Source organism: Meleagris gallopavo, chromosome 7 (assembly GCF_905368555.1).
Source record: "Meleagris gallopavo chromosome 7, MGAL_WU_HG_1.1, whole genome shotgun sequence".
Taxonomy (NCBI): domain Eukaryota; kingdom Metazoa; phylum Chordata; class Aves; order Galliformes; family Phasianidae; genus Meleagris; species Meleagris gallopavo.
Genome location: NC_139410.1, coordinates 18,022,623 through 18,036,419, shown reverse-complemented (window position 1 = coordinate 18,036,419; position 13,797 = coordinate 18,022,623). Strand labels below are relative to the sequence as shown.

The 13,797-nt window shown below is 40.3% G+C and overlaps 1 protein-coding gene across 7 annotated transcripts; it reads right to left on the bottom strand.

Annotated features, from left to right (window-relative positions):
• Nucleotides 1-4,449: 4,449 nt before the first annotated feature.
• On the bottom strand, nucleotides 4,450-13,643 carry LOC100542537 (cilia- and flagella- associated protein 210-like). Of its 7 annotated transcripts, XR_014884576.1 has the most exons (10): nucleotides 13,356-13,637; nucleotides 12,453-12,609; nucleotides 11,020-11,159; nucleotides 10,136-10,328; nucleotides 9,442-9,606; nucleotides 8,755-8,861; nucleotides 7,522-7,694; nucleotides 6,693-7,031; nucleotides 6,349-6,415; nucleotides 4,450-4,847 (listed from the first exon to the last, which is right to left on the bottom strand). XR_014884576.1 is itself a non-coding variant. In XM_085228895.1 (7 exons), the coding sequence occupies exons 1-6, from the start codon at nucleotides 13,451-13,453 to the stop codon at nucleotides 8,781-8,783; spliced, it is 834 nt and encodes a 277-aa protein (XP_085085021.1). In that variant the 5' UTR covers nucleotides 13,454-13,636; the 3' UTR covers nucleotides 4,450-4,847; nucleotides 8,755-8,780. The 7 variants fall into 7 exon arrangements, 2 of the variants coding, with proteins under 2 accessions (XP_085085021.1, XP_085085022.1); XR_014884574.1 differs by having other exon boundaries at nucleotides 6,693-7,694; XR_014884578.1 differs by lacking the exon at nucleotides 9,442-9,606 and having other exon boundaries at nucleotides 6,693-7,694; nucleotides 13,356-13,643.
• Between the last annotated feature and the right edge of the window lie 154 nt (nucleotides 13,644-13,797).

The window sequence follows — 13,797 nt, the reverse complement described above, 5'->3', positions numbered from 1 at the left end:
CATGCTTTCATCTTTGTCTACTGTAGAAAATTCAGCCTGGGTTCAATCTGCCATGCCTCGCTTCCTAGTTAATGAATGCACAAGAAAGTGAGAATTACCAGAATTCGTAGTGGGTGTCTGCACATCTCGGAGATGGTGGTCACTGTTCAGAATAAGGAACAACCAGCAAATCCTTTATATTTTTGCTGCTTTTTAACAGTTAGAGAAAGCAGTTAAGACAGGCCCTTAAATTATTACTATTTTAAGCAAAAAATTGCTTCCCTCCTTGTGTTCTCACTTTCTAAAGACCCATCCTCAAGCATACATTCCTCAATTTAATTCCCTCCCTCTTATGCTTTCCTCTTTTGGGACTCTACCTTGTTTCTTTTTCAACACACCTTCATGAAAGAGAAGGAAATTAGTTTGGTTGCTACAGCATTGCTTACATATGTGCCATGAGCCTAGAGCTGGTATGTGATGACTATGTTGTGGGTTGAGAGATCAAATGTGGTACAAACCCCCACGTTTTTGTTAGTCCTTCAGTTCCTTCAATCTGCTTGCACCAAAGGCTGGCAAATCTTAAGGTTTCTAAGAAATCTTAAGGGCATTAATGTAAAGCCGTTTTGAAGTGTAACTATTTCAGTAGTTGATTTTTAAGGCAGATTTTCTGATTGCATGATATAACTTGTTCTTACTGTTTTTGTAATGTTTGTCAGTATTTTTGCCATATAATAACCCACTTTATTATGAGTGTGTCCACAGCAGATGAGCAGAATTGCTGAAACTTGGTTTGACGTTGTGCTCCAGACAGTTATTACTCTAAAGGAAATAACGAGTTGTTATGTCTTGAGAACAAAAGAAAATACAGGATTGTGAACAAAGTGAGGAACTCTTACTGGACAAAAACTAGAGGTGTGTAGTATCACTTCTTAGTAGAATGGTTTGTGGAGTTACTTTGGCTATTTTTTTTATTTTTTATTTTATTTTATTTTTAGTGTTTTAGTATGTATTTTGAATTGTTATTTAACGCCGAATTTGTAAAAATGTTTTCCAAGCCCAAACAGGGTGGATAACGTAACTGTATTTAAAAGGGAGTAAATTAAAGACCTGTAGTGGGCCTGTTGTGTGTATTGCCTGTCAGAACTCAGCACATCTTTGGAGCAGTTCCTTCTCAATTTTGGATAGTAAGAAAAAGTGAAGAAATTAGGCTTAAGAAATGTATGTGGCAGCTCACACAAAGTTATGTTTTCTCTGCAGTATGCATATGTGGTGCACTTTGGGATCTCTTTGAGTATAAACTGCAGTGTTCTTTAATCTTTTAGGGAGCTGCTACACAACTTCTCATTGCTCAAGAGGTATGTTTGCACTACTAAGAATGTTCCTGCCAATGCCACTGAAGGCCATATAAGCCTGCAAACAAAAAAACCTCAGCTATGTCACGTCCTGCTCTAGTAAAGGGTAAAAATACCACCAGACAGCAGTAAGGTAATCATAGGGAATGATTTTAAAATTTTTAAGTGGTTACTAAGTCTTGAACATAATTATTTAAAATGTCAAAGATTCAGTTGTAATTTGCAGCTCTAAATAATTTCAAAAGATGCACTTATGTGCTCTTAATATGGAGCTTTCCCTGCTATAGGTCAAAAATTTGTACAGATTAAATGCTCTCTAGTTCTTTCATAGCAGGTTAAAATTCATCTGAATAAGTGGCACAAGGATTGTTTTCCTGGTCTTTAGGGTAACATGTAAGAAGTTGATCACTTATAATTGCACATGGTGGGATACTCTTAATCTCTTGCTGAGTATGTGCATTGTCTGTATTGTATTTAATGCTCAGTTGTTTTAATGCTCAGCACTTTGTTTGCTTTAAGTTCAAAAATTGCAGTCTTGTGAGAGGGGGAATGTGCCACATTTGTGCTTTTCTTTGTCTAGAAATTAAGAATGCTGATAAGACTTTCAGTGGGACTGAAGCACAGTCCTTTGGACAGCAGGATGTCCCCAAGCACCACTGAGCTCTTGTTGCCTGGTGAGCTTGTGGCTACTGCTCCTGCTGTCCTGGAACCCTTCTCCCCTGTATAGCAGTTTTTTTTGTTCTCAGCCTTACACTGTGGTCAGAGTGTAATTCAGTGCCATCTTTGGCAGCAGTGTCATAAGTTGTTGGCCTTTTGGCTTAGAGAACTGAAGTGAAAGCGTGTTTGAAAGCAATACTTACTTGTACTGGAAAAATGCTTGTGGCCATTCCTTCTGAATGAGGCCAGGGGAGAAAGGTCCATCTAGAAGGCAGGTTGTGCTGTCAGCAGCTGAGAACTGACCTTACTCCAGAAAAATTGTCAAAAATGCATCTTTCTGCTTTTGGGGTTACAATAGCCTCAAGATAAACATACTATGTTTTACCATATACCTCCTTTTAAATGATTTATGTCTTCCCCGATACTTGAAGAACTTTGATAAAAGACAGTAGTATTTTTCAGTAGCAGTCATGAGTTAATTTTTTGTCAACTTACCTGGAGGATACAAGTGACAAAGTTAATCTTCATGTTTCCAGAGTCAACATGACATAAATGTTAAGAACTCTTACATGCTGCTTTCCTTCTTTTGCTTTTGTAATTTTTCTAATGCAACATTTAACCAGATTGTTCAAGAAAATGCATATCACAATGTTTATGAACTCTGCATTTTGCAAAATTTGAATTTGGTATAATATTGCAGTTTTCTAGCAAAAAATTTAAGCTTCCCAGCTCGTGTGTGTACTTCTAGTGTAGTACTTATTACTTATCCTTGAACAGTTCACATCATTGAAACATTACTCCAACCGAACTTGTTCCTAAATAAAAACATGAAGTAATATTCACTTGGAGAGTGGGGGGAAAAGCTATGACATCAAAGTAAGTTTTCTTAATATGGTATTCCATGAAAGGGACAGCAATAATAAAGTGATTAGTTTAGATAGTAAAACTATACGAAAGTAAAAGAGGTATGTCCTTCCTTAACAGTCACTGTTTATATTAAATGAATATGGTAGTTAACATGAACAAGTTCAGAGGACAGATCTTACATTGCTAAATACACATCTCTAACATATTTGTTCAAAAATTATATTCATGAAAGCTCTGACCATAACATCAAATGAACTATTTAGCTTCACCAGCACCCTGACTTCAAATTGAAATTTTGCAACATCCAAAGCACTTCCAGTTTTTGGCAGGCAGCCATTTCTACATACTCTGTACATATCCCTGTAAGTGTACATTAAAAAACTAGTCACTGTATTGCTTTAGCCATAACTGCTAATTAAAGGAATAATGGGAAGGATTGGAAATAATTTAGGCCTATTTATGATATGTTGTAAGAGGAAACAGCTGATAACTGGTTTCCTTCAGCAGCTAAAAGAACTGTGTAAGTAGTGGTGTGCATGTAATAATATTTAGTGAAATATTTTGAAATTTGTCTCTTCAGTATTTTGTAACCTGTACTTCTCAACTGGGATGATGACCCAGTTCTCAGCTGGGAGAACACAAGTTCTTGAAAGGAAATGTATATCTTGTGTATTAAATTAATTTTCAGTAATAAATGCTTCTTTTTGGTGTATTTGTTAGCATAGTTGATGTGTCTGCAAAGTGTGCTTGCAGTATTAATTTTTTGTATGTAATTAAGGGAATTGCTCATTTCTGGTTCACATGCTGCAAATGGTGCATTTAAATGTGCTTGTGATTCAAATCTTAAGCCTTCTGAATTGTTGTTTGTACAGATTTACAGGATGTGGTGATGTGATGTCAGGACATGACCTCTTCAGTTAAACCCAAATTTATATGCTTTTATTAAGATCTGGCTATTCACATCTTCAATCTCATGCTGAACTAGACGATAATGTTTGCTAATAGACAAATGACAGGCTATATATCTAATTCAGCACACAAAAATGAAGCTGTGTAACTAAATTGATCTAGTATTTTATCCCTATAGCTTTTTTGCAAGTTTCAAACTTTGATCTTGTACTTACATGCAAAAACAAATCTTGTATTTATGGAGAATAGTTTTCACCACTTACAGAAGATGTTCCTATTTGATGACATGAATTTAAATACAGCAGCAGGATAGCTGCCAACTTAGAACTGAATGCAAAGCTAAGTTTTGATCAAAAGCTCACCTACACCAGTATTCCATTCTGGCACCCTGGCTGTGCCAGAGCAGTGTTTAGGAGACAGCAGAGAAGCACACCATGCGCTCACTGTGTATGTTTCCTAGTTAATTTAGAAACTTGAGTGCCAGGCGCACAACTGTCTTGCTGCAGACATCTCTTTCCCATAAAGAATTAGAGACTGAGCCTATGCTGCAGCTTTCTCAATCTAGTCTTTCTACTGTGTTCTCCACAATAAAATTAAGTAGAAAATTGTCCAAAAAAACCACACACACACACACACACAAAACACAACAAAACCCCTCAGCACTGATATTACTGTTACAGGCAGCTATTTTTGAACAGCTTACTCACTTTTATTACTCAGGTTTTTTTTAAAGCCACAACACAAGGTTTTACTTGAGCTTAGAAGCCCAGTAATACCCAAGGAGTACAACACAGATGTCAGGTTTAAATACACGTTTAGGTTTTTACCTCTTGACCTCCTCGAAGTGAATCTACTGCTGTGTTTCATAATAAAAGTAATCACTGTTAAAATTGCTTATTGAAACCTATGGCTGTAGATAAGGCAATTGTTTCTTGAGCTGAAGCTGAATATAGGCAGGTTCTGGCACGTTGCATGTCTTGTAATGTGTTCCAATCAGCTTCAGCTGTTAGGCACTGGCAGGTTTTGCAGAGTGGCTATAGCTTCTTATTCATTTGTAGGTGCTTCTATGCTTGTCAGATGTATCTTTGAAGAAGAAAGAAAAAAAGTTTAAGTCCTGCTGTGTGATTTGTAATTATTGTACAACTGAATGTTTATGAATTGATGGATTGTAATTGAAACAACAGTAATTGCCCTGCAGAGTAACGTAATGCTAAGCTTTACCAAAGACAGTCCAAATTTCTCGTCTGCCATGCCCCTGTTCCAGTGCTGGATGCATAGCTTCCAGGTTTTGGTAGCCTCAAACCTTTGAACCTGTCTCTAGTTTGCATAGTGACTATTACTTGTTTCTTACAATAAGTATTGCAGCTTTCTAGCTTTCTTTTTTAAACAGTACAGACTACTGTAAGTCCAGTGAGGTGCTACTTATTTGGAAGGGAGCGTGTAGTAAAATTACTATTATATGAGCAAAAATCTAATGTTGAATTTTATTGGGCCTGCAGTTCTGACACACCCTTCAGTACCTAACAGAATTGTCAATTTCTCTGGATAATGTATTGGAGATGAGAAACCCAGAAGGGAAAAAAATAATTAAAAAAAAAATATGATGGTGGTTTATATAATATAGTATCAAGTAGCTACAATCAGCTGTGTTTTAAAGCTGTTTTAGATCTTCTAAAAGATTGGTTTAATAGATTAAATAGCAGGTTTGAATCATTTACTAGACCATAACAGATGCTTAAATTGCACTGGTGGCAATGCAAGAGCATAAGTGGAATGACTAGGGAGTCCAAATTTAGAAACATAGCACAACACATTAAATAGAAGGAATTGAAGAAAGGTATCTTATACAGTCTTATCGTAGCTGCAGCTTTCACTTTAACTCCTTAAAGATACGCTGTCAGAACAAGAATGGAGATTCAGCAGAGACAAGGATGCATTACCAGACAAAGGAGGAAAATTACATGTCTTGAAATGGGAGAGTGTTATAAATATGAAAAAGGTATAAGTAAATAACAAATCTAAAAAACTTAGCCATTAAAACGACAAATTCATTGACCTGAAACCACCGTTAAGTTTTGAAAAAAAAAAAATTCAGAAGAGTTATATATAGCCAGTCTATAGTGGCATCTGACAGCGTTCATCCTTAATTGCCCTGTGGTGCCAACTTTTCTCTTCAGTAAATGTTTGTTTCCATTTAGGTGTCATCTTCATCCTTCCTCTGAGTTGAGCAGTAGCAGCCTGTAATGTTAGTAAACTCTAGCCCAGATCACCACTTGACAGTAAAGAACTGCACAGTGATTAACTTAAATCTACCTAGAATGAGGTATTTAAAAAGCTCCTCTATTCCATTTTCTGTGTCAGAATTCAATCTGAGAAGACTACTGCTATAGCCATACAGGCATCAGACTTGTGGTATTGTCCTGAAAAGTCACATGTGACACTAGAGGTAAGCACTTAAAGTGCCAACCTGTTTCCTCAAAGTTGTGTGACATATTTGTAAAAAACACAGTTTGATTTGACTTTTTCAGTCCCTCTAGGATCGCCCTGCATTTCTTAGGTCCTGGCCTTTTCATAAGACCAATACCTGTGAAGTTATGTGCATGTGTCCTATGACTTCTGAAGCAAGGCAGCGCACCAGCTGAGAGGGGGCTCTGTTGAGCAAAATCAGTAGTTCATGTTTAGTAGTCAAGTTATTTCTCAAAGCATGTTCTGATTTGCTAACTGTAAATTGCAACTTTAGCTAATAAACATATGCAGTGACACTTGGCATTAGACTAGAGATGGTGATCAGCTAGACCAACTTCCTGCTTTAAATGTGATTTCAAAGCCTTTAAATGTGATTTCAATAGCTGACCACCATTCTAGTCAAAACGATCCAATTTTAACCTCTTTCAGCATGAACACAGTGTGTCTTTACAATCAACCCACATATTAATCTGTTATATCAGTCATCTGACAGTACGAAGAGCTTGGCTCTGCTTTAGCTGTGCTACCCTTCCAACAGCTGCAGGCTGCTCCTAGCTCCTCCTTAGCTTCTTCCTTTCCAGACACTGAGCTGAACTTTCTCACTGTTTCAGTTTATTTATCATCTCAGGCTGTTCAATAGCTTTCATCTGCTTTTAATTGCACAGTGAATTGTTCTTTTAATTTCTTCCCAGTCTTTTCTTCTTTTTTTGTATTCTTCAACATATCAAACATACAGATTACTTTAGTCTTCTGTATTATTGTTCTTGCAAGATTTCCATTCTTGCCTTTCAGGTAGGACAACTGTAAAGAACAATTAAATGTTACCATAATGTTTTGTCACTAAAAATCCTAGAACCTCAACTATTTACTTCTTCATGTTGCTAAAACAACTTCTTTGCTCTATTATAGGGATCACTAACTAGAGGTAATCATTTAAAACAAGCACACAAAGCATACACATCTTTGGAAGTCAATGCAATATCACTGATTAATGCTTTTTTAATGCTGAAATAAGCAACTGAATCCACATGTAGCCAGTGTGTTTAAAAACTACCCTAGATGCTTATTTCGCTCTAGATAAAGTGAAAGGATGAATTACTTTCTGGTAGTTGAATTTGGTATTTCTGTAGACGTTCCAAGAAAAAGGGGGTATAAGCATACGGTGGACTTCAAATGCACACAATCTACAGAACAGGGCTTTTGATTTTTTTTAAAGCTAAGTAGGAAATAAGACTGCAATCCACCTTGCTTCTTGTTGCTGTGCAAGTAGACTAAAATCCATTTAACTCACCAGTTGCACATGTATTGAGCATGTGTAAATGTGCACTTGGGTATGCATTTGGAGCGTTATCAAGCTCTGCAGACTTCAGCACAACTCTTACTGTAGTCAGTGCTTCTTCTTAAGGTTTCAGCTTCTGCCATCAAAAGCCTTTATTAAAAGTTTCCATTCTTTGCTGAAAAAAGCTTGAAGTAATAAAAAGTGCACTAGCTCAGAGAGAGGGGAAATACATTTTTCATTAGTGAACTAAAAAAAAAAAAGTATAAAAGGATTTTTAGAGACTATTTCAGAAGCTAATTGCCATGCCTCTGTCATGCCTTTTTCCCCAAAAAGTTTATTTCCAAACAAGTCAGGTATTCCAATATAATTGGAAAGAACTCTGTATGACTTAGCTGATAGTTCAGCAAGAATACATTTTTCTGTAGATGAGAAGCTAGTCTGAGATTGATCTCTTGTTGTTCTCGTTGTTCCTATTTACTGTTCTTTTCACATTCCAGAGTAATGATAAACTGGAGCCTTTTGGATGAAAACTTAAGAAGGAAGATATGCTCCAAATAGTGAGGAGTATTGAGCCATGACCCCAGACTCCTGCTACTTTGGGTAAATGCCCCCCAAAATACGTGCATTATGAATGTTATGTTCTCAGCAGCAGCTTCTTCATTCCACAACCAGCCCCTTTTGGGCCGCACTGACTAAAGTGAAAGTGGATACAAAGAATCCATGTCCTGCTGTCCAGAAACAGCTCAGCAGCCTACAGCAATACCTGGGACTGCGCTCTGAGTCCTGGCTGGATTCTTGGACAGGGATTTGAGGGGCACATAAGTCGCAACATTCCTGCCCAATTCCAAGAATTTGCTCAGTGTCTGATCAAGACACCAGCTTACATACATTTGTCAAGGAAGAATGTGGACAGTGCTACGCAAGCTTTTTTTTTTAATATGCCGAATAAATGAACACTCATTTACTTTTACAGTTAGCAAAAACTAATTTTCTAATCTTCAACTGGTATTTTATGAATTCTTGCTGGATAGCCTCTATGTTCCTTTGTAATATTCTGTTGCAGTAGTTTAGCCACACTGAGGTAGCTGAGTTCCAACAGTATCCCATACTAATTTTGATTAAAAAAAAAAGAAAAAGAGGAATAAAACCGACTGAGGAGGCCTAAATCCGAGCCTTGTTACCACCCTGGATGCTTGGAGGGGAGAATAAAAGTTACATGCATTTGCAACACATTAAGTTACTCACTGTCTTTATCTCTGAAATTTCTTCTCTTAATGAAAAGTGGCTTTTCTCTGAGCATCATAGTCCAAGTCCGCTTGTTTTTCCTGCTGTTTTTTTGCCTGTTTCTCTGCCTGAGAAACAGAGAATAACAAAGCTTAATATTTATTTTACAACATAATTAGCTTAAAATCTTTTGCACCTATGTTCAGAATTCTTATCCCATTCATCTTACAAGTTATGAAAAAAGTGCAATAGTGCATTTTTAAAAAAACCGACTTGCCTTGCACAACACTCTTTGGGAAGAGAAGCTTTGCATGAGCGGCTCCCACACTGGGACACTGATATCGCAAGAAATTGAATAATAAGGTCATCAGCTCAAGGGAAATTCAGTTGCAGAAAGGGGATCTCCATTCCTAAGTGGTGTCTCCTGAGGCCATATTTGCAGCGCTGATCTCTTTGCTATCAATAGCCCTTCCTAGTAATCCTCCCTGACCAATACAAGCTGAGGAAGCCCAGAAGAAATTTCTGTTCTACTCCTCTGAGATGTGGCTGGTTCCCCAGTCCCAACATCTGCAGTGCACACAGATCACAAACAAAACACATCACACACGGCATGCCTCCAGTCCTGCCCTGCAGACAATATTTAGTGCTGTTGGTATAGATGCATGCTTCTTTCTGAAAGGGCTGGAAGGGTACTACGCTTCTATTTACCATTTGCTGGATTCGAAACTTCTGTAATTCTACATTTGCATCATGCTGTTTGTCTTTCTTAGCTTTTTCCATTTCCAGGTAGATACGATCATCTGTCATCCACTGACTGCGGTCCTTCTCACCCTCTGCTTTTTCCTCTCTCTCCTTCTGCAATTTCATCTTTGCCTGCATTTTATAAAATAGAGGTGGTTAACCAAATAGTCACCTTGCTAGTTTGAGGAGCCATGTCTTGCAATCAGCCACTCCAGGCCAGATCCAAAAGCAATAATGATGCAGCCCCACAACAGCACTCTGGTGTGCTGGATCACAGCAGCTGCACTTTGGCCAGGCCCAGAGTTTCTGACAGCACCAATAGATGATGCCCAACTCAAGGTGGGAGAGAGGACCCAGAAGGATGGCACTAGCCCCACGAGCTCTGATCTGCGCCAGGTTCCTCAGCTGCAGTAAGCATGGCTGAGACTGGAAAGTGTTAGCACACATTACCAACAATTACAAAGCTTTCAAACTCAAACGGATGAATCTGCATGCCACTTGCAGCTTGCTTAAGGTGTTAGATGTATAACCGTAGATTGTGAATATGATGAAAACAGCTGAGAATACATGTGTGTGTTTTACTAACAACACGTTAAAAAACATGTTTCTATGTTTTAAGTACACACCAGAAAAAAGAACAAGAACAGATTAGGTTTCTTACATCAGTGGTTCTGTGTTCAGCAATAGATTCAATGGCAGCCTTTTTTTTAGCTTCTTTCTCTTTGGTTTTCACTTGGTACTCATCTTCAACCTCTGCAGCTGCTCGATCAAGACGATCATCTTCCATCCTCAATGCCTTGTTCATCTGTGCAGTTAGTTTTTTACAAGCTCTGTCCTGATGCTCCTCAATTAGCCTGAAGCACAAAAAAAGCTACCATATCATACCAGAATATCTGATATATGCTTATGCCTTCCAAGGCATTTCTCAGAATAAAATCAGCAGTTCTCTTCTTGGTCTTCTCCAACCTATTAATATGATTCTATGACTCCATCCTTCTCTCTTGCCACACAGACCCACCCATTCAGCTCCTTGACCTCATTTTGCTAACGTGGCAAATAAACGCTCCCTATATATATATTTATTGTTATGCTAGCTTTTTGTTGCAATAATGAGATGGATCATACAGTTCAGCTAGCACACTGCCAAAACAGGCCAATGCTGGGAGTACTGACTGAAAGTAGGATGCAAAGGGAACTTGTTGCATTGGCTCAGAAATGTCATATGCTCACAATTAAGCGGGTAAACAATTTCTTTTGTTAGTATAATATATTATGTTTCTTTATATGTCTTAGAGAAAGAGGCAACATGCTGATGCAGAGATCTGTGGTCTAGGCAACTGGAAGACTTGAGACTGCAGAGCACCAATTACTACTGAAACTAATAAGCATTTCTTCTGAATTTCCTACCTTTTTCCAGGTTTTAATTACTGAAAAGTCGCTTGTATCACACACTTGATTTTGGTGGCATAAGAATTCAGAGTAACATTTGTCACAAAAAAAAGTTGGTGCTTTGAAGAACACGAAGAACTCTAGCCCTCAACCTACCTGCTGGTCTCTGCATCTTTCTCTCTTCTCAGATCAGCCATCAGTTCTTTTTCTTTAATATAAGCCCTAATTTGATCATCCTCTTTGTCTTCTTTTTGTTTCTCTTCATTTTTAATTTTTTCCTGTTCGGCTGCATGCTCCTGTTTAAATGGAAAAGAACTTTTATTTTAATGCAGAATGAGACTTCTGAAATTTTTAATAGGAAAAGAAAAATCCAGTAGAGCCTTCACATCTAGTCTATAATTAGAGCTCTTTCTAACAGTGGAGAAGGTATCTGACACAGGAACAGATGGAAGAGAACACTCAGGATCTAACTATCATAGACTACCACAAAAATAAAGTTAGTATGCAGTCACAGTCCCAAGCACAATATCCTTCAGTTAAATTTTCCTCTCCTTTCCTACTGCCCACAAATAATCTCCCATTCCAAGTGTCATTCACATGGCGCAGGCTCTGAAGGATACAAACAGTAACTCTGTAAAACTGTGAAAGTGTAAGGCACAAGGCATTTTGTAGTCACCTAGAAATGGCAATTAATGCTTTTCTCACATGTGTGAGATTGAAGGCAAATGGAGTAAGAGGACCAGAAGGAATATAGGAAGGGGGAAAAAAAAGCAAACAGGGTTTCAGTGAAGTTCTCTCCTTGTATTGTCTCACTTGCCAATGAATCAAAGTACTTCGAACTCTGCCTCCTTGTTTTAGCAAGCATTGGGGTTCATGTAGGAGGTGTGGAGGGCAGAACAGCAGGTGTGATAAGTAATTTTAATAGACTTTTTATAAGGGCATGTAGTGACAGGACAAGGGGAAACAGTTTAAAACTGGAAGAGGGTAGATTCAGATGAGATATTAGGAAGAAATTCTTTACTGTGAGGGTGGTGAGACACTGGAACAGGATGCCCAAGGAGGCTGTGGATGCCCCCTCACTGGTAGCATTCAAGGCCAGGCTGGATGCGGCTTTGAGCAACCTGGTCTGGAGGGAAGTGTATCTGCCTATAGCAGGGTGGTTGGAACTAGATGATCTTCAGGGTCCCTTCCAACAATTCCTAAACAACTCTAGTCACAAGGGGAAAGACAACTTATAAAGGTATTTTCATGTTTACAGACTCAGCCTACTCCCCTCTTCCTAACAAAGAACAGTCGGTTTAAAACAGGCTTAAATCCAGTTCTCAAGTCAGGACTATTCTTCGATGCCTGCACGAGTGTTTTCCATTACAGACCAGTCAAAGCTCTGGATGTCACATCACAGCTTTCAAAGGGCCCTTCTCAAAACAGGACATGAACAACACTGTTTGCAGCTAGCAAGGCAGAGGATTATGACCCAGCATTACTGAAGCTATCAGCAAACCTGCTGCCAAGAGACCCATTTATTCACGGTCCTAATGCAAGTGCTTCACGGTGAAGCACGTAATGAACTCTCTCCTTCTGTTACTTACATGATACTGCCTCTGGTGTTCACGTTTCTCTTCCTGTTCCTTTTCTTTTCCTCTCTGAATTTCCAGTTGGTACAAATGGCTCAGCCTTTGTATTTTTTCACCTTCTCTTTTGTTTTCCTGCTTGACCAGGTCTGCCTGATGCTTGTGCTCCTCTATTCTGAAACAGAAAGGGAAGGAAATAGATGGCCCGGGGACTTCATGACATAGGGAATGGACTGGAATACCACACATCTGCAGGTACTTGAACACCGAACAATCTGATACTTGAAAGCAGAACATCAGATCAAAATAGAATCATGTTTTTTAAAACAGTAGCTACAAATCCATCGGCCAAAGCTGAGTTCCAGCACGGAAAGTAAGTATAGGAATTTCCTGATTAAGTTAATACTAGCAAAAGCAGACATGACCAGCATATGGACTTGAATAACAGCCTGCATTTGATTCACTTGTTTAACAGCTGGCCCGTTCCCTGTACAAGTTCGGCTTTTGTCTGAGCGCAGCCTTCCGAGCAGCGCTACAGCGCGGGCGGAGGCGCAGAAGTCATCAGCCCATCTCCGTCAGACCGACCTATGAATCACTGTGGGGAAACGGCAAGAACGACAAGTTTTGCCCCAGGGAGACAACCCGCTTGCCTCAGCACCAGAACACAGCACCCCTTGTTTAGCTCCCCACCAACAAGAGGTGTTTCTGAAGCCGCAGAACTGACTTTAAAAAGGCACCAGAGGCCGAGCAGCGTTTGCGCGCCGGCCGCTTCGAGCGGACACGCTCCCTCCGCCCAGCGCGGCACCGCCGGGCCGATGCTGGGCAGCCCGGGACACACATTGCCTGTGGGCGCTGTGCTGACAGCCCCGGCAGGCTTTTCAACCCGAGCCCCGTTCCGGGAGCCGCGACGTCCCGACTCACTGCGCCAGCTGCTCTCTGGCCACCGCCCGGCGCTCCATGTAGCGGCCGTGTTCCCGCTCCGCCTCCCGCTGCTCGGCGCCCGGCTGCTCGTGCTCCATCGGCAGCTTCCGCCGCGAGACAGAAAATCGACTTTCCGGATCCCCACCGGCGGCGACAGCCGTCCCGGCACGCCCGCCCCCTTTTCTCTGTTTCCAGAGCGGGAGTGCCTCAGTCCCGCGCGGCCCCGATGCGGAGAGCGGCACTACCGAGCAGAGCCAGCAGCGACAGGACAACAATGGGGAAGAGATGGGAACGCCCCGGCTCCGATGGCGGCACGGCACGGCTCCGCCCCGGCGCGCTGCTGGAGGGCCCCAGGGCTGCGTGTGGCGGGAGCCGCCGTGCCGCCGGGGGTGCCTGTGTGCGCTGTGTCTCTGCACGGCGGGCCTCGGCTGCGCGGGAGCGG

Excerpts from the sequence above, each read along its gene's own strand:
- LOC100542537 (XM_085228895.1), bottom strand. The coding sequence starts at position 13,453 with ATGGAGCACGAGCAGCCGGGCGCCGAGCAGCGGGAGGCGGAGCGGGAA. Across the intron at positions 12,610-13,355 it reads GCCAGAGAGCAGCTGGCGCA|AATAGAGGAGCACAAGCATC; the intron begins GTGAGTCGGGAC and ends TTTCTGTTTCAG. Across the intron at positions 8,862-9,441 it reads AGTTTCGAATCCAGCAAATG|GCAGAGAAACAGGCAAAAAA; the intron begins GTAAATAGAAGC and ends TCTGTTTCTCAG.